The sequence below is a fragment of the Monodon monoceros genome, unplaced genomic scaffold, assembly GCF_005190385.1.
Source record: "Monodon monoceros isolate NGI ecotype Baffin Bay Population unplaced genomic scaffold, NGI_Narwhal_1 Super_Scaffold_11, whole genome shotgun sequence".
NCBI classification, from domain to species: domain Eukaryota; kingdom Metazoa; phylum Chordata; class Mammalia; order Artiodactyla; family Monodontidae; genus Monodon; species Monodon monoceros.
This window is the reverse complement of record NW_021703767.1, coordinates 75,322,584-75,350,532: the sequence shown is the minus strand read 5'-3', so window position 1 is coordinate 75,350,532 and position 27,949 is coordinate 75,322,584. Positions and strand designations below refer to the sequence as shown.

Here is a 27,949-nt window from a genome sequence, read left to right as displayed (position 1 = left end):
ACATTGTATGCCCAATCCCTAACTAATGATTGTGGCCAGGAAAATGGTTATTTTGATTGGCCTACACCAATCAGGGTGCACGTCTGAAGCTGGGGATTAAGTCATTTCCCAAGAAGGACACATTAGATGGAGGATAGGTAGATACTAGTAGGAAAATTGGAGAAAGGGAAGAATGAATACTGGTTGTTCACTACATAGACATCTGGCCTGAAAGACAACAGCAAGCCCAGGGCTATATCTACTGAAAATTACTGTTGGGATTACTAATAAGGAAATAGTTTCCAGATTACAAACTAACAAACAACAACAAAATTCCAAGGCCAGTATGTTTCTTTTATTATTATTTTTGTTTGACTTAAGATGGTTGAATGATTTCATTTTCATTTATAAGCATTACAATAATTCCCATGCAAAAACCAAGACCGTATATGCCTAATTTCAATCGGCCAAAATCCAACCCGTGAGACTGGACATTCAGGATCAAAATCAAAATGTTGCTTGACCTTTCCAATAGTAGACATCACGGTCATCCTTTGAGAGATCGGCAGGCCCCTGACCTCCCAAACACTACGGTTTGCCATGAGTTCATACCGAAACCAAGTAATTTCATTCATGAAGACAGGACACCTCTACACCAAGGCTGCCACCCACAGTTATCTCCTGGTTCCTGCTCTGTAGAAAAATCTGCTTTTGAACAGGCATGGTATCTTCTATGTGGGGACTGATATTAATTTTTCCTTCCAGTTTTCCTCAAAACTCTCAGTAGAAGCAAAGAGACTTTACAAAAAAGCTTACCTCTTTAATGTCAAAAGAAATACAGTTGATCCATGAATAATGCAGGGGTCAGCGGCACCGACCCCTGTGAGGTTGAATATCCATATATAACTTTACAGTTGACCTTCTATTCACGATTCCAAATCCATATATTCAACTAACACGTTTAGTGGAAAAAATCCGTGTATAAGTGAACCCACACAGTTTAAACCCGTGCTGTTCAAGGATCAACTGTACATACAAAGACAACTACTTTATCAAGCATGTACTTTCCCCAGCTTCAGATAAAGTCACTCAGCAGATATAAAGCTTTAAAAATTTCTCAGTAAGATAGGAACCAGGAATATCAAGGAGGGCAAAACAGGACCCCCACAATTAAAGAACTAAACAAATACAAAGAATCATTCTATTGATGAAGACAAATGGGCTAAATGAAGAAATGATAGCATTTCAACAGTGGATGTCAATTTATATTGAAATACACGCATTGGAACTCCGACAATGGCAAAAGTCTCATTAGTGCAAATAACAATTATAATGGTATATTCTTTAATAGGATTTAAATAAGGCTTCAAATAATTACACACACTAAAACTACCATTTGGAAACCTTAATTCTATCTGGTAAGTTGTCAAAGACACCCTTCCAAACCATCCAAAGTTCTGATTTAAGGACAATTACATTCAGTGAAGTTGCTCCAAACACAATTTATAGCATTATCACTTTCAAAGTCTACATTGTTTGGCAGAGAGGGAGAAAATACCCTGGCCACTGGTCGAAAGAAATAAATCCAACTAACGTACCAGGTAGTTCCCAGGTTCAGATGATTTTCAAATATCTGTGGTGATGAACGCTCATTAAAAAAAATAAAGACAAAAAAAGGAAAACAAAAAAATAAGAGAATCCTGAAGCATGAGAAAGAGATTTGTTTCCCCACTCCCATGAACAAAAGTATGAAAGCACAAAGTATGAAACAGAAAAAAGTGAGAGAATTCATGGGTATTTTCATCTATGGCTCAAGTTCTCCTTAAAAAAAACAAAAACAAGACCAAACACCAAAACAATGTGTAATAACTACAAAAAGTAAACAACAAAATCAGAGGCAGAATATGAAATAGTAATATACTGTTTCAGAGCCTGCACCATCCTGCAGAACCAGGAAACTTAATATGTGTTCTTAACAGATCCAACCTAGGCTGGATATGTAAAAAACAGAAAGACGGCATCACAAACCACACTACATATTATGAGAGTTTTAGAACCAGAGGGGAAAAAAAGGCAGCAAAAACACTCAGAAAAATTTATCATCAATTCTGAAATGGGGCCTTGTCACATCATCAGGGTTAATGAAGACGGAGATCGACTTCCCCGGGTTCTCAGTCACTAGTTGCTGCAGTTTTTTGGCCAGACGGTCATCGGGCTGGTTGGGGTCCCCTCCGTCGGACTGCGGGGAGGGGATGGTAGTGGTGCTCCCTCGTCTCTGGAGCTCCAGTGTCAGCCGGTTGGCTGCCTTGACGTGCTCGATGGCGGTGCGCAAGTGCTCCGCCGGGTCTGAGCGGACGGAGGAGAGCTTCCGCGCGTGGAGCATGACCGTCTCCTCGGACAGGTGCTCCAGCATGTTGCACTGCGGGATGAAGTAATTGGGACACATCTTGTTGACCAGACAGTGTTGCAGGTCATCAATGAGGCCCAGCAAAAAGTGGGCTGCATAGTCTTCTTGGGCCAAATAGTTGGCAGGAAGTCTGTCGCAGGCCCAGAGCATCATGCTCCGCAGGTGATAGGGGCTGATAGCCTTGGGCCGGGACAGGAGTTTAATGATGATGGCTTTGCAGGCCTGGTAGGCCTGCATGAGGCTGCTGGAGATGCACTTCTTCAACTGCACCTCACTCCTGGCAAAGGACAGCCGCCACTCATTGTCCTTCTTTCCCTTGTAGGAGCAAGCAGGCACCAGGTAAAACCCACTGATGACTTCTTCCTCGGTGATCTTCCCATCCCAAAAGTGGTTCTCCATGAGCCAGCTCTGGGCCACTGCCGGCCAACCCTTGAAAGAGACCACTGGGACAATATCGTACAACATGCGACTGCTCCCCACACCCAGAATGATGGAGATGATGGTCCCATTCTTTTCTACCTTTTCCACCTTTGGCATCCCTCGCTGGGGTTTCTTCTGTATCTCTGATAGGACAATGCTGATGGAGTCATAGAACCAGTCAGCCACTTTGGTTGGGGAGAAGAAGTAGTTGGTGGCACCATTGATATGATCGACGATGGTGCAACAGTCTTTCCACTTACTGATCGTCCCCTCGTCAAAGAGCCGAAGGCTCAGCCAAGAGTGGCACAAGGCTGAATGGCGCATATCCAGTGTCACAGGCTGATTACGGTCATGAAGCTTCAGGGCTGGCACCAGAAGAGTGAAGTCCATATCATAGTCAGTCCCTCGGGCATAGACATTAAGCTCATCTAAGTCCAGGTCTACCACGCCTTCCCGGACTCCTCCAGAAAGCAATAGATACTCATTGGCCACTGGAAGTTTTTGGTCCAGCTTTTGCACCATTCCTAAAAACAGAAGGAGAAAACACTATTACAGGAAGCACAGATAAAAGAGTCTTATGCATCAATCGAGAATGTGCTGAGCTTCTAAGAGCCACTATTCGTTATCAATACAAAACCAGATCTTAGGCTGCTGCACGGACCCAGCCAACAGTACATTGTTCATTTTCATCGGTGCTAGAATCCATCCTTTTCCAAATGGGAGAATTATGCAGATTCTTCTCTCATGGTGAAAGCAGTATCATTTTCAATCATAAACCTGGGCTCCTCTTCCCCCAGTCATCACCTCGGTTAATGGCACTGCCATCCACTCAGTCACCCAGGCTGAAAAACCTTAGTAAGTTTCAAGTCTTACTTGCCTTTCTACTGCCAAATCTTATCTATATAGCCTCTGCGACATTTCTTGTTCCTTCCCTGTTCTCCATCTCTGCTGCCATCATATAATGCCTGGCTCTTCCATCTCTTGCCAAAGCCGTCTCTCTCCCCCACACCTCCCCCAGCTTAAACTTTCCTCTGTTCTGATGATTCTCAATGTGGGCTGTGGACACTGAAAGTAAGACACTTTCAGAGGACAGCGAGGTCATGACTCCTTTCATGATGCTAATACATTATCTGCCTTTTTCACTGTGTTGACACTTGAGCTGACATTTAATGGTACAAAAGTAAAGGAGGGCAAAATTTCTGGTGCCTTAGCATTAGTCAAGACAGTGGCACCAACTGTTCTAACAGTCATTTGATTCTTTTTTTTTTTTTGCGGTATGCGGGCCTCTCACTGTTGTGGCCTCTCCCGTTGCGGAGCACAGAGCTCCGGACGCGCAGGCTCAGCGGCCATGGCTCACGGGCCCAGCCGCTCCGCGGCATGTGGGATCTTCCCGGACCAGGGCACGAACCCACGTCCTCTGCATCGGCAGGCGGACTCTCAACCACTGCGCCACCAGGGAAGCCCCATTTGATTCTTTTTTATTGGCATGCACTAGCAGTTAAAAATTAGTAACAATCCAGTTTCACTTAAAATCCTTAATGGAAAAGAAAACTGGATTAATTTTGTTGAATCCCAACTTTCAAACCTCCTTTTTATGTGACAAAATAGGAAGTAACCATAAAGCACTTCTGCTGCATACTGAAATACAAACTCTGTCTTCAAGAAAAGCACTCATGTTTGAGTTGGAGGCTAAATGAGCTGCTTTCTTCATGGAACGCCATTTTTAATTTAAAGAATTACATATAAACTATGGGTATTTAGACTTCAGTATGTAACAGACATTTTCTTAAAAACTGAACAAATTAAGACTGACTTCACAAAACAACTGAAATATTTATTGCCAATGAAAACATCAGACCTTTCAGGAAAAAAACATTATTTTAGAAAACTTATCTCCTGCACCATAAACTTAACATCTTCCCAAACTGTATACTTTTCTAATGAGATTGGTGGTGATAGAACAAATGTGACTTTTAGGGATGATATTATGAGCTCTTTGAGAGTGAGAACCATGTCTCAAAGATGTATGAAGCAGCCACAGGGGTCTGCTCCCAGCAGGCACACAATTGAAGCTATGACTGAATGACAAAGGAACAAATAGATGAAATTAATAGGCTTAAATATGAAATACATAAGGCGAGACGGAAATGACTGTTCCACGACCAACATACAAATTTACCTTCCCTGCTTCCTGTCTTTTTATTATGGATTTACCTGTGCTTCATTATCTGACAAACTACCAGCATCACTCCGTGACTTATTTAACAACTTTTCCTGAAAGATCGAAAAGAATGACCACAAACTATGATTCCATTAGTCATTGTAGTTACTTTTAATCAGCACAGTTTTTTATTCATAAGGCAATACCAATGCAAATAAATAAACCATGTATATGTGTCTATGCTCCCACTATATTTCAGAATCTGACACTCTTTGATAAAAATGTGCTCTTTTTCATTCTTTAAAATCCTATTTTCCAAACAACAAAGAGCGAACGATCACTTTCTTTTTAAAGCAATCAGTAAGTTATCCAGCATTAAAGAGTCAACAATTCATCAGAAAGAGAATTCAGTGTACCTGATTTTTTTTGGGGGGGTGGTGGTGGTGGTGCTGTTTCTCACGCTCCCTGTGCTGTGATGTGGCACCCAGATCCCTCTTCAATAAAGACTTCTTGTCTCAGCTGCTGAGGCTGTCAGTGCCTATCCCTCAAGGATGGTCTGACCCCAAAGGGCCACCTCAACTAAGACCGTGGGCTGTGGTTAGGGTTAGGGTAGGAGGTAAACATCCCGTAACCAATCAGTGTAGAAGTGCCCCAGTTCAGGGTACTCTGATGAGTCCCCGGCATCCAGAGTTCCCACTGGGGCCTGCTGAGAAGGACACCACACTTCTCCCTCCGCCTGACCCTGCTTCCGCCCCCTCCCTTGCACAGGTGCAGATCCCAAGGGTGCTCCTTTGTAAATATCCTCACTCCATCTCAGGGGCTGCTTCCTGAGGAAACCAAGCTAAAACACTACATACTAACCCAAGCAGCCTTCACTACAAATCAGCAGTGAACAATTTATTTTCCTTTTAAAAGTGGTTTTTAAAAGCCAGACAGCAACCAGTGTGGAAACTGTAACACCGAGAAAAAGATTCATTTCTCAGTTGTCATCATGTTTCAGTATTAACCTCACCTTTACAAAGTAACAGCTACTACCACCACAAGTTTTGGCTGTAGCTCTAAAAGGATAAGATGGAACTTTCAGAATCCCAAGTACGTGGTGAAAATCACTTTTACTATTTTACAGGCTCACATGGAGGTACAGATACTTTCAAAAGGAAACATGTGATCTTGAAATAATTTACTCATTATTTCATATATTGTTTCATTCCAGCATCTGGAGCGCCCCAAACACACCTGGGGAAAACCGTGACGTGCTGGGTTGTAAGTAGTAAATAAGATCTGAATTGATTAGTAGTATTGTTATATGGACACTACATAATTGTCCCCTCTTAGGCATAAATAACTCAAAATTATATACATCTTTTTCTCCTAGACAGGCTCCAACTGGCTCTGAGCACACTAGCCAGAACCTGTCTACACAACCAGAATTAACATGTGTAGTAATGGGCTGGGGATAACTTGTTTACAAACGTGTCACTGAACTTTGCCTTGGATTGCCACAGTTTTGTTCGGATAATTACAGGTGAGAAAAAAAGCTAAAATTCCATTCTGCCCTCTACTGGATTAAAGAAGAAGTTTTAACATATTTTCACTTGTTAGAATATTCCTCTTTCCTCCCAATTGCTGCTTACGCACCTAAAATATTGGCCCTTCTTTCAAAAGAGCCGTATAAAGTATTTGGCTAAATTCTAATATTCAGGGGTTAGGATAATGTTGGACATTTCTTATTCCTTTAAAAAGGGCACACAGAACTTGAGCAGTAGTGAGAATATAGCTGAAGCTCATTTGCTAAGCTCCTAAGAGTTAGAAACAAAATCCCTAAGGCCACACTGTTCCAGAAGCTGATCCCCTGAGACCTCCACATTTACATTTAGCCTGCCTGAGCCCATTAGTCTACAGTTTTACAGATTATTTGATAGCACAAATTGGAGCCTTCCCCAGAACTGCACAAACTCAAAGGCCCTCCTTGAAAACTTTCCTGGGCTAAGTAAAAATCAGCTGACATTAGCTGTCATCCCAGATGGGTTGCCAGGCAACTAAAACACAGGCAGGGTCTGAGAGGGAAAAAAAATTCTACTGTACACTTTGGCTGTAGGCATTAGTTCCAACAGATGCCATCTCTGAGCTGATCTAAGGTTTTTTTGTGTAATTACAGGAGATTTGTGTGATATCAAGTGCCTCTGGCTGTTTAGCTATCAGTAAATTATCGGAAACAGTGAGTGGGAACAAAAGAAAGGTTGAACACACACCACTGAGCTTGTTAGCAGCAGAGAAAAGGAGAGGTGGAGAAGTAGCTTATTCCCCTGGGCGGGTCTCTTCTTTTCAGGAAAGAACTGGCATATGTTTGCTCTTAAAAACACAAAGCAAAAGTGCCTCCCAGCCTCCCTTCCTGTAACTGATTCCTTGATTTCAGCTTATTTCGTAGTATCTACTTATGAAGACCTTAAAACTACTGTTTTAGGTACTGGGGCCCCAAGTTTAAGGAATGAGTTCCCTATCATCCACTTAGTTCTTTGCTGACTGCCTTTAGAACATCAAGTGAAAAACTGAAGTCTGTCCTGGACTCCCTTGTATTCTAGAGAACAAAACTTTATCACATTCTGTTGAATTCAGATTACTAATTCCCATCACTCAAACGTATAATGCCAGCTGGTTGACACCAGAGCACAAGAACTAAGTATCATTTGTCTTCTCCCATCTTCACAGCTTCCCTCAAGAACATCTATGAGAACTCAATTAGTAAATAGATAAGTGAAATTAGTACTTATATAGATTCCTTTAAAAAAATGAATTCTTAACTATGTTGAAGAGATAAAGATCAAACAGAGAAAACTTTTACATCTTGTAATTAAAGCTACAGAATACCTTATATATATATATATATATATATATATCTTTGACTATGTATATAAAAAAGATTTCTATGTAGATAAAAAAGACCTGAATATCTCAATAATATTCATTGCTTCATAAAAAAAGTATTACCTTTTTCACCTCAACTCATGTGAAACACCAATAACAGTGCCTTTATGGCACTGATCCTTAATAGTAGGAAGGGTACAGAATGCGATGATTTTGCAAAGTCCTTCTGTGATTTTTTTTTTTTTTTTTTTTTTGCGGTACGCTGGCTTCTCACTGTTGTGGCCTCTCCCGTTGCGGACCACAGGCTCCGGACGCGCAGGCTCAGCGGCCATGGCTCACGGGCCCAGCCGCTCCGCGGCATGTGGGATCTTCCCAGACCGGGTCACGAACCCGTGTCCCCTGCATCGGCAGGTGGACTCTCAACCACTGCGCCACCAGGGAAGCCCCCTTCTGTGATTTCGATACATTCCCTTAGGGTAGCAGTCTCCTTAGCTGTTAATAAACAATATAAACCTTCCTGTAAAAATATTATCATCTATGTTTCAAATATTTTTGTCAAACTTATTTGATAGTCTGAGCAACATTCTAAAAAGTAGGCATGGCCATCTTCTTCTAAAAAAGTCACCAATCTATGAGATTTTTAATGACTTCAAATTGGGGAAAGTTTTTTCATTTTCTTTATTCACAGCCAGAAATCATCTATATGAAGTCCCTCACTTTATAGGTGAAAAACTGAGTTCAGAGAGGAGAAATAACTCATTCAAGGTCACACAGCCCTGGGGACAGATTAACAGCATTGCCTTTAATTCCCATGTTTGCTGTGACGGTCAGAGTGGCAAATGCACACTGTTCTCCCTATGACAATGACCTGACTTGACATGAATGTAGAATGGCTGGGAAGGAAAATAGCAGAGGTCTCAAGGCCAAGTGCCAGCTTTGCACTTTTGTTGGTCACAGCTTTCGTGTGACCTTGGACCATCAGCAGAACATGCCCCATCATCCACATTTATCAGAAGGAAGCATGCACCTGACCTGTCTTACAAGAAGCTACCCATATTCCCAAATAAATACACTATAACACACAGGAAATACAGAAGCAAGACACCAGTGGAGCTTCCTAGGTTTTCAATTATCTGCTGAGTGATCATTAATATTAAAAATTTTATAGTATGTTTCATAAGTCAACGAGTCTTTTATTTGGCATAACTTCTGAGACAACTGCAGGTAATGTTATTTAAACTTTTTAGAGACCTGATTAATTCACGTATGGTAATAACCTATTAACCAAATATATATAGTAACAGGACTGATTCAAAAGACGCCTCCTCAAAGAAGTCTTCCTTGATCTTTTCGCATCTTGACACTAATAATGTCTGCGAGAACACTGGAGTCAGAGCAAGACAGGCTTGGGTTTGAATCCTGGTTTTGTCATTTACTACTTAAGTAAGCCTGACAAGTTATTTAACCTCTCTGAGCTTCCAATTCCTCACCTATTCAAAATGAACAAATAAAACCATAAAACTGCACTTCTAGGGTTGATATGAAATGTCTAAGCACACTGTAGATATTTAGCTCATTTTCCCCATATAGTCTTCCCTTTCTCCACCATCTATAAAACTGGCTTGGCCAAACAACTCCTATTCCACAGAGTTGATAATCTATCGAAAGCCTCTAAGCACGTGTAAGGCCTACGAAACATGTTAGATGAAGGGAAACGAACGCAGCACCCTCTCCTCCAGCCACACCCAGACTGAAGCTAGCCCAGGGAGGCCTCCTCTAGTGGCTGCCGTCGGGTAGCATGGTGCACAGCCTGGCCAGAAGAAGGCAGGCTGGATTCCAGCCCTTTCGTGTTCCCTCAGAACAAGTGCCCTGCAAAATGAACAACCTACACACCCCTGTGAAGGACCCTGATCTGAATTCTTACCCTAGCACTTTCTACACTTATAATCATAGTGGGTTGTATTCATGGCTTATTGTCCCTCCTTAATGAGATAACAACATTTGGCACAGTAATTGGCAAAGAGTGTCAGTAAATGAAAGAGGCTCTCGCAGTCAACAGTCTATGAGCTCCTGCAGTCAAGGTTTTACTACTGCAGGGGCTAATACAGACGTTGGGATTAGAAGGCAACTGTGGGTTGGGTGCAGCATTTGGCTCAGTCAACTTGACCACATCATCAGACACAAATTGGGAATCATGAGATTTGCCACATAATGTAATAGAAAATACTGCCAGCCTATCTCTGTAAAATCATCCAAAAGTCAGGCTGGAAAAAAAAAAAAGCCTCTCTAATCTTTCATTATTTTCTTTCTTAAAAATTAAAACTCAAGTTCTAAAAATTGGTGGGCCTCGGCAAAGTTTACTAAGCTATTTTGAACAGAATGAACATGAGTCAGACCTGGACTCAAGTCCGATTCATCCAGGACCAACCTAATTAAACAGTTTCCTTAAATGACATTGGGGAATAACAATTAAAAGTTTGCTGGGGGGCTTCCCTCGTGGCGCAGTGGTTGAGAGTCCACCTGCCGATGCAGGGGACGCGGGTTCGTGCCCCGGTCCGGGAAGATCCCACATGCTGCGGAGCGGCTGGGCCCGTGAGCCATGGCCACTGAGCCTGCGTGTCTGGAGCCTGTGCTCCGCAACGGGAGAGGCCACAACAGTGAGAGGCCCGCGTACTGAAAAAAAAAAAAGTTTGCTGGGTGGCCATGGGGTTAAAACAAGAAAATGCACACCAAATTACTTAGTGTGTGGTCTGGTACTCACTTGGCAGTCAATAAAGAGAGGGTTCTGGGCATGTGCCCACATCAGCAAAATATTTTTCCCATCCAATAAGTCTTGCCTTTTCCTCCTTTTAGTTCTTAGGATAGTTTAAAAACTCATGGTTTCTACCAATCAAGACTTATTGGCAAGACTCAAAGGAATGTCTCATTAGCCCCACCTAGCAGCCGCCTACAGCTACAACAGGGCATGAAAGATAGGTTGTTAGCTTACAAAAGGAGTGACCATTTTAAAAGGCTCATTCTTGAAAGATAAAAACAGTAGCAAGTGAAAAGTAAGAGTGATGCCAATACGGTATCTTAAGGCTACCTAAGGATACAGAAATATGCCAGTGATGACCAGATTACCTCTCTCCTGATGTTCAGAAGCAGCAAGAAGCTTCTAATGGAGATGTTCAGCATTAAGTCAAATGTACCCTCCTTCAGCCTGTGACCCAGCTGAGTCTGGTTTGTATTCCTTTCTCATTTGGGGATGTATATGCCAACTACTTAAGTACTCTGAAACTGGAAGTCTGGGTTTGATGGGCAGGGGGTAGGCTCTATATTTTAGAAGAGGAATAATGAAGGAGGCCAAGTCTGGGAAATTGCAAGGATGGTGGTGGGATTCAAAACTTGGGTTTGATTTATTCATGCATGTGACCCATAAGTATCAGCGCCTCCTCTGAGCCAGTAGTATGCCAGATACTGAAGACACAACAGTGAAAAGAAACACACTGTCCCCACTGCATGGTCCTTATGTGGAGTGAGAAAGCCAGTTACATTTGTATCAATCAGGAGAGATGTGATTATGCTGAGTAACAAACCTAAAACCTCAGTGACTTCAAACAACAAAGTCTTATTTTTCATTCAGGCAACGTGACCATCAGAGGTTGCTGGCTAGGGCTCTTCTTTCCTTCATCCAGGACCCAGGTGGCTACAGTACCCCGCATCTAGAAACTCACAGGCCCTCTACTGGAGGAAAAGGAAGCCCTGGGGGATCTCTTTCCGGCAGCTAAATGCCTTGGCCTGGGAAGGACATATGTCATTTTCATTCACACATCACTGGCCAAAACTAGTCGCATCCATCCCCAGGGAAGAAACTGCAGTTCTACCTCATGCTGGGAAAGCAGAGAGCCAGAAATATTTGATAAGCAGCATGAACAACTCCCACACTAACCAAACAAGCACACACTAATGAACATATAATTATAAGCTGAGATAATAACTCTGAAGGAAGTGAATAAAGGTCCTAGCCAAAACATAGAAGGGGATGAAGAGGACTGCAAATTGTTTCGCCTGGAGAATGAAAAATTCAAGAAGCCCATGAGATCCATCTTCAAATACGTGATGAGTTGTCCTGGTAAAGGAGAAACGGACTTTAGGATTCCAATAAGTAGAAGGTGTACAGAGAGAAAAAAAAAAAAAAAATCAGTGTCATCGGTAAATGAAAGGCTCATCTATCTAGTAGAATCTTCTAGCAAGGCTGCCTGTGGAGGGAGTACATTTCCTGTCCCAAGAAATGACCAATCAGCATTTTCAGCAGGGGTGACGACTAAAAATACTAACATGGGATGGGGTCTGAGTATAGGTATCCTTCAAGGTGGCTGCCCAACACCAAAGCCTCCTCCTGCTGTAGCCACCGACGACCGTGCAACGTGGGCCCCATAACAGGTGCAGGAAGAAATCCAGGGGAGCATTTGTTATGTTCCATTGGAGGAGGCTGTTCTTCCCTCTCATCTGTTTTACTCTGTCATTTCTAATCTGCAACCCAGCCGCTATCACAATCCTCCAACCAACTCCACCGGTTTTAAAAGAAGAGATCACAGTAGTAGCAATAACACACATCAGAACAAAAGAAGGACTGACTTTACAAAGCATACTTTCAAAGTATGTACATCTCATGTCAAGGGCTCTCTGAGAAGGGCACAAACATTGATTGGCTCTACTATGCATTAAGGCATAGGCTGAATGTCTCACCTATGTCATTTCCTTCTATCCTCTTGGCACTTGGAAGTAGGTCATCCTGTCCCCATTTTACAGATGAGGAAATCAAGATAAATAACAGTCAAATAAATTGTTCATGGCTATAAAAACTAAAACGGGATGAAAATTCAGGTTCATTCCATACTCTTTTCACTATCCCAGTGATGCTTTCCAGCATTAAATGGGCTCTCCTGAGAGGATAAATAATTTAATATCTTTGGACCTTTAAAATTGCCACATGAAACACTGTAAGAAACAGTTAGTGGAAGCTTATTTCTCTGTCCAAAAATAAATTCTATTTTGGAGTAAAATGATTTTTAAAGCAGATTAAAAGCTCATTTTAGCAGTCCCTGGGAAATGAAGTATTATAAGCAAAATGGGTCAAGGATTATAGGAAAGACAAGACTATAAATGACTTTTTTATTTTTTAAAAAAGTATCTAGTGCTGCGACACACAGCCATGTGTGCATGCACGTATGTGTGCTGCATACTTAACTCAGACAATTCTGAAAGAGCATTCCACAAGTATTTTAATTCCAAGGGTATCCTTGGAATTCTTTCAGTCCCCCCAAGACAAACTCTGAAAATGTTCCTATATAGAGTCCTATCCCCTAAGTTTTTACTACTAGACTTGGGGGACAGACAGTGGCTGAGAACATCATTACCAAGGGAAATACTAACCACAAAGCCAGAAGCAGTTACTGAGTTGTAAATCTTTTTCATTTGTGGACACAACAGTATCTACCACCGCCACTTTTTTTTTTTTTTTTTTTTTTTGCGGGGCCTCTCACTGCTGTGGCCTCTCCCGTTGCGGAGCACAGGCTCCGGACGCGCAGGCTCAGCGGCCATGGCTCATGGGCCCAGCCGCTCCGCAGCATGTGGGATCCTCCCAGACCGGGGCACGAACCCGTGTCCCCTGCATCGGCAGGCGGACTCTCAACCACTGCACCACCAGGGAAGCCCTACCACCGTCACTTTTTTCCTCTGTGCAAAACTCAGCTCAGGCACACTGAGCCATGGGGAAAGAAACATGACGAATTCTGTGCCGTCTTTAAAAAAAAAGAAAAAAAAACCCAAACCCAAATCAAACCTAAACAACCTAACTGTTATCCTGAGTCTCAATAAGAGATATGCCCGTTGTGACTCAGCAGCCTGAGAAACGATGTCACTGTGGATTAAAAAGGGACTCCAGTGTGGAGTAGTGTAGCTGTGGTCTACACGACACACTCAGAGTTGCTACATTAGCTCAAAAATGGGTGCAATTTATATAAAGACCCAGCTAAAGGGTTTTAAAACTTCATTGGCTAGCAAAAGTCCTGCCTTAAAATTAGTTTACTTTGGAAATGTTCAAACATACAGAAATGTAGAGATAATAGTATAATGAATCACCATGTACCCACTACTCAGCTTCAACAATTATGCTTGCCATTCTTGTTTCATTTATTCACACACTTTTGGCTGTAGTTCTTTAAAGCAAAGCCCAGATATTATACCATTTCACCCATAAAACACTTCAAAATGCTTGTCTAACTGACAAAACCTTTTAAAACTGTAACCACCATTTTCATATCTAAAGATTTTAAATGATTACTTATTATTACTATTATTGACTTCACTGATTTTACCTTTTTCCTAATATGCGCGAATATATGAGTGTGTATGTGTAGGACAGGCTGTTGATGCCCTGCACCTGCAGCCACGGTAGGCGGTTTCCTGTGAGACGGCAACTTCCCTCCTTAAGGCCAATGATTCTGCTCCTTGGCCTGAGGGTCATCTCTGCTCTGGCACCACTGGGAAGTGCAGGGGAGTTCATGCAGGAGAACTGACTTTAATCCAACAGCAGGGGAGGGCAGGAATCAGCAGACAAGTGCCCCGCTTCCCCAGACTCTGGTGGGACAATTCTGAGTTCTACACAACTTCCCAGAGGGTCCCACAAGATCAATCTGCTCATGAACAGTCCCTTAATTGGCTTTTCTCCCCTCTCTGTCTCAACTGCTCTACTCCCTCCCTCGTGCTTCTCACAATCACCTCCCAAGTGAGCTACCACATCAAGAGTTTACTGGAATCTTCAAGGGTGAAAATTTTCAGAGTGATATACTTGGATTGACACTGTCAGTCTGACACTGTTATTTCCTGACATGATGAGAGACCCCAGAGCCACTATATCTGCAACCAAGGGACTCCTATTACATACTCAGAAGAGATGGAAGGGAGAAACTAGGAGCCTGTTAATAAGCTGACTATAAACTACATGGTAACTACCTAAAGGCATCTCTTGTCCTCTGAGAATAATTTAACTCTAGGACATTTTCCAAAGCACCAATATGCAGCCAACAACCTTAGCCAGAGATTTTTTTAAAGCTACTATATAATTACAGTGTGAGCTAAGATAATAATCTAATACCTGATTTTTAAAAAGGATTATAACAATGCATTTTTCCTTTGATGCCCGAGAACAGAGCAGGTAAATAAACGGATTCCGTCTTATAAAGCAATTCCCAATAACTGCCAGAAGGCGGCGCCCACACTCCATTTCATTTACTAAGAGTTTTTGGAACCAAAGTCATAAAATCCTCCGAAGAAAGCTCTAGGGAAACAGGCTTAGCAAAGGGCTAAGACTTGCTAAGACTATATTAAAGCACCACTCCGGGGCCTATTTGCCCTCAGCGACTCAAAACCTTGTCTTTTGGTCTCCCAGAGGAAATCTGGTTATTCGGGAGATGATGTGCTCCACCTAGGTGGAGCCCAGGCTGAAAGATGCTTTGTCTGGGCAGGCAACATGGTTGGCAAACGATTCTTAAGGGTATATTGAAGACCTTGTTGCAAAGTACAGTTTCAGCTCTCATCGGTTGCAGCTGAGATGAAAACAAAACAAAACAAAAAAAACATGAATAAAGCTTCAGGTGCCAGGAATAAGGGAGAGAGAAGGCAGAGTAAACAGTTTTTGATGGTATGAGGTTTAAGGCACCGCTCTTTCTGCAAAACTGTTTCATTCTGACTACAAATAACACACTCAAAGATTTCAGGAGCCAAGATGGAATTGATTTTTTTAAACCTGGCTTCAATCAATAAATAATCCAAATAAACACTGCCTTACTTTGTATGATGCTTTGCAGTTCCCAGATCCTTTTCTCATTTGTTCCCAGCAATGATGCTGTGAAGAACACTAGAGTTCTCATTGTACAGGCATGGAAGCTGGCTCTTGACAGCTAAGTGACTAGCCAAGATAAGTGTACAAAATATTCACAGAGTTCTTTGGCCTGAACAAGATTAAAAACTAGTCTGATCACATACAATTATTTTGAAAGAAGGAAGGGGGTGTTACTTGGGGTCTTTACCAGGTTATCAATTTGTTTCTTACAGAGTTAGCAGAAGGAGAAAGAAAGGGCTGAAAATGTAAAGCTTGCTCTGCCAGGGGCAATCTATGGATGATACACCTAGAGGTCTGAGTTACGCCTAGACTGACTGGGTTACTGACAAAATGCCCCTCTTTCCTTAACTACACCTGCTAAACAAACACACGTCATTCCTAGAAAATAATTCGTCTTTAAGTTTCAAATAATGAGATACCTAAGAGTAGTAATTAATCATCCACATATTGTTATAACACCTATTATTAGCGATGACCCCCTTGTCTCTATTGTCTTTATCTTCATTTAACTCGAAAAAAAAATGTTATTTCATTGTACTAATACCCTCAATCAAGTTTCCAAACAACAAAGTAGTAAAATCCTAAAAATCTGCTACTTCAAAAAATAACATCTCAGTTAACAAGGCTTAAAAGTTTTTCCACTGTATACAGCTGGAACATTCCATACAAAAGTTCAGATTAGTACAATTACACCTGTACCTAAAATTTAAGGAAGGACAAGGGGAACAAATAAATATTTCCAAGGAAAACAGACCTGGAAAAAAGTACTGACAGCCTGACACACTAATAAAGAGCAGAATCTACTTCTGAGACACAATTGTCTACCTGATAATTACTTTCAATGACTGGATGAAACCATACTTTATTGTTTGGGCTTGAAAATGTTCACATCAAAAGAAGTCAGACTTATAAAACAACTAGTCAAAAAGCCCTGTGCAGGAGGTTGAAATTTGCAGTTTAAAAGCATGAGTAGATCACTTGAAAGAGGGTCAAATTGTTGCAGTGTTTTTAAATCCAGGCTGGCACGATAAAAAAAAAAAGTAAAGAGAAAGTCAAAAAGGGAGTCTCTTCATGCTGACAAGCACAAGTGATACTTTGAAAATGGCTTATTTCACCTACTTTTCCTCCAACCATCAAAAACTAGAGCAAGAGTCAATGGTATGAGGATGAAAAGGGAAATTCGATATTCTAGCCAGAGATTGTAAACTAAAATGGTGGCTAAGAAAGATATAAAAGGGTTTGTTTGGTTTTTTTTTTTAGCTTTATACTTTTGAAAGATGTTGTTTGAATCAGTTGCCAATTCGGTAACTCTTGGACTCCAGGGGATGAAGCTGAACTTGTGTGTACCCTGCACAAAGAATGGGAATGAATCATAGATTATTGGGGCCAGAAATGAATTCCAAAGTTCTGTACTCCAACTGTCATGGGACAGAACATGTTGCTAAGGCCCAAAGGGCAAGGGTGACACAGCACAGCACCTGGCACAGGTACTGAGAAGCAAACGCAAAGTCCTGACCCTCAGTCAAGGGCTCTCTCCACTCCATGCCGGGGTCACTAACCAAACGGTGGGAAAATATGGGTCCCCCCATCCCACCCCAGAAGGACTGAAGCATAATCTCTAAGGAGACATACGTGTTTTAAACTAGCAAATCTTTAAATGCTTTTAAAAGTGGAGGCTGCCTGCTCCCTCCCTCAATTTCAAAGCAGGAAGTTTTATTACATGGACTCAAGAAAAGGCTGAGCTGTCCGGTTAGAGGAAGGGGTTCACTGGACCAGTGATACTTTAAAACATTCAAGAGCTGAGATTAACCACCCTTCAAATCAGGAGAGATACAACTTTGGCGGGACTTTTGGAAACATGCCAGTAATTGAGATTCGGGAAAGACGAGACATCTATCGTGCCTCACACCTGGGGAACTCATTTACCTCTCCAACCTCCAAGTTATTGTTTGCTTTGAATGAAAAAGATATTTTTGTTAGATTCCTGCCAATTATTTTTTCAACCCGTCTAACTCCCTGTACCCATTAGACAGTGGCTGATTTTTGTCTTCTGTTCAATCTTAAACTTGGACAAAGCAACTGTAGAATCAAACGAAATCCTTAAGGGTACTTTGCCCAAGCACCACCGTCGCTCGGGAGCACGTATGTGGGTCAGGGGGTATGACTCGGCAGCCCAGCCATACACCTGTGGCCATGGGCACAATCACAGCTCAGTCCTTGAAATCAAAGATCACACCGTTTAGACAGAAGTGTACAATCTCCAAAGCTATCAACTGCCCGGGAGGTGAATTTAGACACGGTGGATTTAATACAGACACCCATATGCATACCGTGTCCCTTCCAAAAATCCAGTGAGATTAGGTTTTCTAGTAAAGTGGGAAAAAGACCAAATGACAAGCATTCTTTTAAAAAGTAGTGCCAGCTTGAGAGAGGTCATTAAAGGACTCAAACCCAAGCGTGATGTGACTGTGAGATGCAGAAATCTCATTTTAAGGTCGTTACAAAAATGACATTTGTGCACTGACCCAAGTCTTGTCATGAGAGTACCTTTCAGATGAAAAATTCCATAAATTCATTTTAAAAGGGGGGAAGGGTGGTTTGGGGAGAAACCCTCGAGCAAAACCATAGGACATTTTCCATGTTTCCACTAGAGGTCGTGCCTTCCTTTTTCTTTAAGGTTTCGGACTGGCTCCAAGCCAAAGGACTGGAGAAAGGCCTGAAGGTTGGATATAAATTTTTAAAATTCATACCTGATTTTCCTGATATGCTTTCTAAGTGAGTCCGAAATGGATTTGGGTTTCAGATACAGTGTTTCTTATCGGTGACTCCCCAGTGTCTGCGTGCTGCTTGCAGCAATTCTTTTGAAATAGTGGGATGGCTGTCATATACTTTCACTGATAAATTTCCACAGCTTTAAGGTAAAGAAGGCACGTGGAAGAGGAAGATACCCTAAGAGATAACGTGGATGATGTGATGGAGAGATCATAATTTTAGGATATAGAAAAGCTTGAATGTGAACCCTAGCTTCATGATTTATTACCTTTGTGACATTTGGGTAAGTGTCCTGAACTTTTTGAAACTTTAGTTTCCCCATTTAAAAAAAAGATTAAAAATGAGGATACTACTACCTCTTTCAGAAGGCTATTATGAGACTTGCCTGAAGTAGTTACGTAATAAAGCTCCCAATACAATTTCCGGAACTTTGCAGACGCTGAGAAATTGTCATTTTCTTTTTAAAATAGCATATTCTGTTCATGCTTCTCTGGGTCAATTAATATTACTGGCTTTTACCTTGCTGTTTGGGCAAGGTGATTTTTTTTTTTTTAAGGAAATGTTCCAGTATTTGCCTATCTGTTCAACCATCTCCCTCCCTCCCTCCCTCCCTTCTTGTTTTCTTCTTTTGATTTTAGTTTCCCCACGTTTGTCAACTAATGGGGGTTGAATGAATCAAAGCTCGAGACAACTCTGCCAGCTTTGTAGGGGACAGAAAAGCATTTTTAATGAAAAGTCAGCGCGAAGTACCTGGTTGGTAGGAGCGATGCAGAGAGGGAAATGGGAGGAACAAGAAAAGACAGATGTACTGATTTTTATGGTCAGTTTTAGCTTAGTACCATCTTTTTTGTTCTCTGTGAATTTGGTATATGAACAAAAGGTAGTGAAATCCTTGATACTGAATAGATTCTGTCTTGTAACTACAGTGGTTCTCTAATGAGCATGCAGAATAATCATCTGGAGAAATTATTAAAACACAGATTGTTGGGCCTCAGCCACCAGAGTTTCTGATTCAGTGGTTCTGGTGGAAGACCTGGGAATGTGCATTTCTAACAAGTTCCAGGTTCCAGGTTCATGCTGATGCTGGTCCAGGACTACTCTTTCAGAACTGGTTTAGCACCGTCACAAAATTTACAATCCAATTACAGGAAAGAAAATGGAATCAGTTTAAGGAATCTAGGCTCTAATCCTGATCGTCCATTAATTCACTGTGTGGTGAGGAAGGTTCATTACCTGTCATGCCCAATTTGCTTATCTGGAAAGAGGAACAATGTCTCTCTACTGATGAGATCAAATGAGGGTCAAAAGAAGAAATGGGTAAATGAAAACTTTGAAAAATTAGAAACTACTCTGGAGGAACAAAGTAACGGATCAACAATTCTAAAAGCCTAGGAGAGTTCACCTGAGATGCCAACTTGACTACATCAGGGGATGCCCAAATCTGGGGGTGTGTCTGCAGGGTGTTTCCAGATGAGATTAGCATTTGAATTGGTAGACTCAGTAAGGTAGATGGCCCTCCCCAACGTGGGTGGGCATCATCTGATCTGTCAAGGGCCTGAACAGAACAAAAAGGTGCAGGAAGGAAGGAAGGATTCACCCTCTTTTTCCTTCCTCACTGCTTGAGCTGGCACATCTCAATCTCGTCTCCTCCCATCCTCAGACTGGGATTTACACCATTGGCTCCCCTCGTTCCAGGCCTTCAGACTCAGAATGAATTACAGCACCAACTTTCCCGGTCTCCAGCTTGCAATCGGCAGATAGAATTCTCGGCCTCCATAACTGCATGAGTCGATTCTTCATAATAAATCTCCTTTTATATCCTGCTGGTTCTGTTTCTTTGGAGAACTCTAATACACAGCCATTACTTAAAAGATTTCCTTAAAAGACTGGAAAGTGACAGTCCTGGGTTCTAGTCTGGTTCTGCCTCTGACTTACCCTGGACACACACCTAACCCTTATGGGTCATAGTCTTCCATCTAGCAAGAGGTTTAGAGATGAGATGATCCCTAAGGTCTTTCAAATGTAAAAATGCTATGGTCCTAGGATCAGAACATGAGCAGTGACTGGGGCTCAGGCAGGTCTCAATCTAGGGAACACCATCTCCCCTCCCAGAGCTGAGGGGGCAAGTTCTTTTATTCTGTTCTGCATGGATCACCCAGCAGTAACCTAAGGGCCACAACCTTGGCCCACACTTCAGTGTAGACCAGTCCCAGAACCCAGGTGTGCCATAGCCCTGCCAGCCCTCAGCCTGAGCTCTCAAACATTCCAAAACCAAGCTCCGTATTGGCTATCATTACTGAACTCGTACATTTGTCATCATTAGATCACCAGAGCCCTACACCATCCATTCAGTTGATAAATGCTTGAGATTCTATCTCTAAAATGTCTGCTGTGTCATGCCCTCCCCATACATCCTATTGCCACTGTATGTCATTGTCACAGTTGAGCTTAAGCCCTCATGTCTCTCACAAGGACAACTGCAACCCCTCTTAATTGGACTACACTCCCCTTCACCACCACCCAGCATAAGCTGCCAAAAGGAGCTCCTTCAAGGTCGGATCTGATCGCATCACACCTGCTCCAAATCCTATAGTGTGGCCACCATCCCTGTAGCCAAGGCCTCCCAGGGGACTTCCCTGGCAGTCCAGTGGTTAAGACTTGGTGCTTCCACCGCAGGGGGCACGGGTTCGATCCCTGGTCAGGGAACTAAGATCCCACATGACACGAGGCACAGCCAAAAACTACTGATAAAAATAATTAATTGGGCTTCCGTGGTGGTGCAGTAGTTGAGAGTCTGCCTGCTGATGCAGGGGACATGGGTTCGTGCCCCGGTCCAGGAAGACCCCACATGCCGCGGAGCGGCTGGGCCCGTGAGCCATGGCCGCTGAGCCTGCGCGTCCGGAGCCTGTGCTCCGCAACGGGAGAGGCCACAGCAGTGAGAGGCCCACGTACCGCAAAAAAAATTATTTATTTATTTATTTTAAAAAGGGCCTCCCACATTTTGAGGCCAACTTCCATTTCAACATGGGTCTTACTGCTCCCTTATCTTCCTCAGTGGCTCCAGCCCCAAAGTGGATCCCCCAAACTCTACTGGTCCCCTAACTATGTCCTTGCTTTCCAGCTCCCGAGTCTTTGCTCATTCTCTCCTTTTGACCCTCCATCCCTGCCTGTTGAAATCCGGCCAACTCCATCTAAAAGCTTCTGCCTCCTAACCCCCCACGTTCACACATGTTATTTCCTTTCTTTCTTTGTACAATCTTCTTGATTAACCTGATATTTTATGATATTTATGAGGTGACTTGTATTACAGCTATCTGAATTCATTCCCAAGTCTCACACAAGGTAAGTTTTCTACAGACTCACCCGTGTCCCCCTGAATCCTGGGGGTTAGGCTACTGAGATCTAGAAACAGTCCATCCTGATACAGAATGTGTCCTTATAATATGAACTAGTTTGGACTGCAAACAGCGAAATTATGTCAGCAGAATAAAAGTACTGTTAGTAGTTCATACGCAATTTTCCAAGAATGTTAATATTTTGTACAACCAAGGAATAGCCATCAAACAAAACATGCTCAAACACAGCAGAACGCATCAACCCACAGAACGAATGACGCTCAAATTCTTCGAGACTCAAATTGGCATGTGATCTGTCATGGAAATGCTTTTGTATGATTTTAGTGCATTTCATCTTTGTCTCCACAATTCAACAACTTTACCTCCTTTTTTTCCCCCTAAAACCCTTTTCATAAAGCCATTTCTAATCTTTTTTCAACAGTAAACTCCTGTATTAGAGTATTCTGTCTTTTTCTGTTCAGTACTGCTACTGCTTTCGTTAATTTCCTGGTTACAAGGCCAAATAGGTTTGGAGTGATCTGCTCCTCACCCTGTTTTCCCCACAAGCCCTGTTGTTCCCTGAGTGTCTGCTACGAACCAAGTATATTATATGTTATCTCACTACTTAATATGCAAAATCTTTCAGTCTGACATTCTACCCTCAATTTACAAGAAAAGAGTCAGACTCAGTGGTTAAGGGTTTTGCTGTGGTGACTCACACAGGGTTGCCCGAGCCCCACACGTGCGCTTTTCACTGCTATGGTGGCTTCCACACTGAGTGCCAAGGGCCGAGCCTCCTCTCAGGTCCTGTAGCTAGTGGAGGGTGAGGGCGTGTGAAGGGTAAGGGAGACTGCACCTGCGCCAGATGGGCAGCTCCTGGGCCTCCCGCCCCCCCCCCAGAATCACTTTTATCTGTTTTATGTATTGGGCTTCCTCTGATGCTTCTATCTGAAGGAAGAGTCCTACAGTTTTAAAAGGGAGGAATAAAAAGGGTTGAAAATCACTGCATCCTATCAAGCTGGCTACTTCCCAATTCTGCCTGAGGCTGGCCTTCAGCAGAAAAATAAATCAGTTGCTTACAAAAGATCTACTCTATACAGAATGCTGTTGTGGGATTGCGGGGGGGGGGGTCCCCCAAATTCCCTGCTCTAATCATTCCAAAGCTCTAAAAAGACTTCACTTTATGCCCACTTTATTCGCTCATTTGACTCTCTACCCATTTCCAGACATTGCAAGGCAGGTTGGGGGCTGGCAGAGGTGCAGGAGCCTGGAGGGCAGACCCTCCAGCTAATGCCCTATGGAGAAGGTGGATCCGAACCAGCTCCGAACTGAGCAGGACCCCCAGTCCTGGTGCTCCCTAAGAGAGGCCAGCTGGTTGCCACCAAGAGAACTGGCTGGACAAGATGCTCTTTAATGTTCTTCCTGACTGAAAAGAGTGTGTTTCTGAGCTGAGGGAAGGAGGGGGAGATGTCTTAAGAGTGAGTTTACAGCAAGCAAATGGGTGTAATGGGTGCAATGGGTGTAAAGCACATGCCCCACTGACACACGCAGAGGCAAATACAGACCTTTCGTATGGGTTGTTTCTCTAAACTTCATGAGTAGTAAGGAACAGATGCAAAAAAAGAAAGCGAAATGTGGTGAGTGCTGATATAACTGAAGCAGAATGGGACAGAATACATCTATCTTGAATTTCCCCCGAGAGAGTAATGCCTAACAACACAAAAGGTCGTTTCAGATCTTTCCAAGGACCTCTCCACGTCCAGCGGTGAGGCTCCATGTTTCAGGGAAAGGACGTGCGGGGAAGTTTCTTTAAAGCGGTTAGAAAGAAAACAGCGGGCGCTGGATCTACAGCCAGTCTCTGGGCAATGAATGATTTGTCGCCTTCTCCTTCTGGTATTGATTCTCGCCTCAGACAGACAACAAGTGATTGCAGATGAAAGCACGCATGCCTCGGTGGCTGCTCAGCCTGTGTCTGAAAGCTTCCCCAGCATCCTGGCCCCCCACACACCCCTCCCCGGGCTCTCACTGCAAAGGCCCATCCCCCTCCCCGCGGAAGCAGCTCAGCTGGCCTCACCTGCACACATCTGGAGGTATCACTCCTGGGGTACCTACATTGCAGCCTCACCACCTGTTTTCCATTCCCAGCAATCTATTTCAAACACACACACAGAAGAGTCTGACATTATGCCTCCTTGAAATAACAATGTCCATGTCACTGATACGAAAATTCTTCTTGATGCTGCTGTCTTCCCGATATTGCTAATGCCATCATCCAACCACTCCTAGCCTCTTAATAACATAGCCCATTTATTGAGCATCTACTTTGAGCCAAGGATTTTTAATGTATTACTGTTCACCTTTACACTGCCCCTGAGTGGTATGAAGAAAGGGAGATTCTGAGGTTAAATAATTACCCAAAGTTACATAGTCTGTGGATCTGAACTTTGAACCCAGGTGTCTGATTCAGAAGACAGTAAACTTGGGAATTCCCTGGCGGCCCGGTGGTTAGGACTCTGCTCTTCCACTGCAGGCAAGGGACACGTGTCCGACCCCTGGTCAGGGAATTGGGATCCCTGCATGCCAAGCAGTGTCACCAATGTGTGTATATATATATATATATATATATATATATATAAAGAAGACAGTTGACTTACAAACATATATATATATATAAAGAAGAAGACAGGTGACTTACAAACATCTCACACAGGTCAGTGGGAACGACTAGCCACATCCCGTTTCCCCCTTTTCTTAAGCTCCTTCTCACAGCTCCAGGGAGATGGCAAAGGGACTAAAGCTTTCAAATACTAGGGGTCCAGAAATGAAAGAAGCTGGGAAATTTAGGGAGAATTGAACCTGGAGACAGATTTTCAGGCCTGGATTTTCTGTCTTTTCCCTCCCCTCTTGCCTGAAATTCTACCCATTAGGTTCATTTTCACAATTAAAAAGAGAAAATGGAAATTGCTTCTTGGAAGTTAAGGTGCTAATGACCATTTGCTCCTCAGTATAAAATGTGTTCAATCAAAGTGAGACATTCTCCCCACAGTGGAGACCACCTGCCTGGCTGGGATGCGAGCCTTGATTCACTGGACTGTGATTTGCGCTGGAAGGCCCTGAGGACAGAAGTCAGAGACAGGGAGGCCTCCAGAGGCCGGGCCAAGGAAATGATGTGCTGGCTTCAAAACTGCTCTTCCTTCCTACTACACGGACTCCTACCCCCAACCCACGCTAAGAAGACAAGTATTAGGGCTCAGCGGGTGACTGAGTTAAAATGGCACCGATGAACCCAGGCATTATTTGGGGTGTTTTTACATGGAAATATGTGATCTGATTCCAAACAAACAAATATATATTCATCATATTCCTAAATGTGAGGCTACCAAGAGACATTATTCACAGCAAGTCATACAGAAGCCAATTACATGAGCACAAACCAGCTTAACAGAATCCATCCAAAGGCAATGGGGAGTGGGGGAATCTGCTTCAATTCTTCACTCCTACAGGAAGTTGTTTCTAAACATGGTTGAAGAGGAGAACCTGTGATACCCTGGAGAGTAACTCTTACTGTTTCACTTTAATTATTCGTTTCTCCTCGAAATAAGATTCAATAAAAAAAAGTAATATTAGTTCATTTCAGACACCCATTTTGATAGGCATGGTGGGATAGAATTCACTATTAAAATAAGATCTTGCCAACTAACTTTATTACTCTCGTGCCCTTTAAATATCCACCTAGAAGTTATCCCACAAACATAAGAGCAAATGCAAATCACTGGGCTTTGTGAACCATAAAATCCAATATCAAGTAAGTGCTATCAGGGTGATTAAGAGAGAGCATGCTGACCTATTCTTATTGAGCCAGTGACGCTCCCCACAGCCGCGAGTGGATCATTTTCTCTTTCATGGCTTTGCTTCTCTGCGTGCAAATGGGAAGGAAGCATTCGTCACTCACATTCATCCATCTCAAAAGTGCCAGGGTCCTTAGAGCATCTAGTGTCACCACTTCATTGTAGGGATGAGAACACTTAAGGACAAGAATGCCAAAGCAGGACTACAAGTACTTAAAACCCACAAAGCTAGCGAGTGTCAGAGCCTGGACTGGGTCAAGGTCTCCTAAGTCTTGGATCAGCACTGACACTCTGGTATAAGAGTAAAGTATGACCACACAGAGTTGCTGAGATGGGCTATAAATATACAAACCTAAATCCTTTACAGGATAGCCCGGCCATCACACTAATGCCAGTAATCAGTTAACCTTTGATTTCTCTGGTTTCTACCAAACAGCTATGATAGAATATAATAATATGATAGAAGTTGTTTTTGACACATTTAGAAGCTACTAAAGTATTCGTTCAAAGTTAAATTGGCATCTTTTAAAACATCATTTTCACACTGAATATCCTGAGTTCTCTATTTATAGGTAACTTTAACCAAACACATCTAACATTTTTTTAAAAATCAGGATTACCTGCAAAGAAATTCTGTTTAGAACAGATTTAATTTTGACTAATGCCATACAAAAATGAATCCAATTTGCTTTAAAAACATTGAGTCAATAAATGTCTGATAGGAGCTTCCCTGGTGGCGCAGTGGTTGAGAGTCCGCCTGCCGATGCAGGGGCCACGGGTTCATGCCCCGGTCCGGGAAGATCCCACATGCCGCAGAGCAGCTGGGCCCGTGAGCCGTGGCCGCTGAGCCTGCGCGTCCGCAACGGGAGAGGCCACAACAGCGAGAGGCCCGCGTAACGCAAAAAAAAATAATAATAATAAATGTCTGATAATCTCTAAAATGACTTGTAGCTGGAGGATTCCTAACTGGATTGTGATCACGGCTTAACAAAATGCATCTCTCCAAGATAAGTGTACTCTCCTGGCTGAGAGCTGAAAGGATAGGAAAAAGGTTACTCATGGCTGGTTTGGACTTCACATATGTATACGTAAAAGGTTAATTTCAAAAGTTCAGTACTTTTGCCAACCCATTTTATTCAAATCAATTTTTTTCTGAATAAAATTAAGATTAAGAAGTTGAGAAAATATAGAAGTCATGGAAGTAATCATTGACTCCTATGCCAAAGCATTAACAGAAATACTCCTACTGGAAGGACATCTCGCAGATAGCCAAATGACCTTTAGGGCAAAAAGTCCTGGGAGGTACACAGAGCAAAGTCCATCCAAACACTCTTCTTCCCCCCAGTCTCCACCTTATTTCAAGGAGCAACTTAAAATATTACATCCTCTGAGCAGCCCTCCTTGATTCTGTCTAGTTGCTGCCATGTGTTGCCCCAGGCATATCCCTGATACACTCTACTTACTTACCTAGCTCCCAATTAGAATGTCAGCTCCTGGGTGTAGGGGCCTGGTGGCGTTGTGGCCTGTTCTAGTGCCTAGCACAGTAACGGGCACAGAGAAAGCATCCAAGTGCTTACTGGATGAATGGAAACAATGAATGGTGAGAACAGAGGCCTGGATGAATGTGTGTGTGGGGAATGCAATTCATTTCAGACAAATTCTCTTGCCAAGCAAGTAAAAACATGGAGCGTAGAAAAGACCTCAGAGATCATCTGGCCCAACCTCCTCATCTTCCAGAAGCCAAGTAATCTTGGCTTAGTGCTGCATGAGCTATAAAAGAATATTTCAGAAAACATATGAAAGAATATTAGGAAAAGCAAACATTCCCTCTAATGAAGATACCAGCCCACACAATCTGCAAGCAGAACTTAATTAAAATGTTCACAGTGCTAATTTTATCTGGCTTCTATTAGTGCCTTCAAAAGTGTCCATCTATTACCTGGCAGTGTCAAGTCTACATCATCCAGGCTCAATTACTTAGTATGTAGATCAGGCAAGATTCTCTCTTCCTCTCCCGCCTGTGTTTCTCCAGCTTTTCATGCTCATTAGCACCTCCAACAGAAGGCTGAGGAAACGAAACTCCAATTTATCAATGTCAACTGTTGAACCAGCAAATTGCATCAGTCCCGCCCACACATGGAAGTGTTTGGACAATTCTGAATCAACAAGATGTTGGCAGCTGTGTTCCTATGGTTCAGTAATTGCATTGTTTCCTACTGTGTTCTACGGGTTGTGAAATTAATTTATTAAATAACCTACACAAAGGGAATGTGG

The 27,949-nt window shown here is 42.7% G+C and overlaps 1 protein-coding gene across 2 annotated transcripts in view; it reads right to left on the bottom strand.

Annotated features, from left to right (window-relative positions):
- Positions 1 to 324: 324 nt before the first annotated feature.
- The window catches only part of MB21D2 (Mab-21 domain containing 2), a 104,749-nt gene continuing 77,124 nt past the window's right edge, over positions 325 to 27,949 (bottom strand). The window contains exons 1-2 of one of the 2 annotated variants that reach the window (XM_029214326.1): positions 27,615 to 27,715; positions 325 to 3,330 (exon numbers count right to left, since the gene is read on the bottom strand). In XM_029214326.1, coding sequence (XP_029070159.1) covers positions 2,066 to 3,328 — 1,263 coding nt within the window. In that variant the 5' untranslated portion in view covers positions 3,329 to 3,330; positions 27,615 to 27,715 and the 3' untranslated portion in view covers positions 325 to 2,065. Of the gene's footprint in view, positions 3,331 to 27,614; positions 27,716 to 27,949 lie in introns of those variants that run through there. The other variant, XM_029214325.1, reaches the window with a different exon arrangement.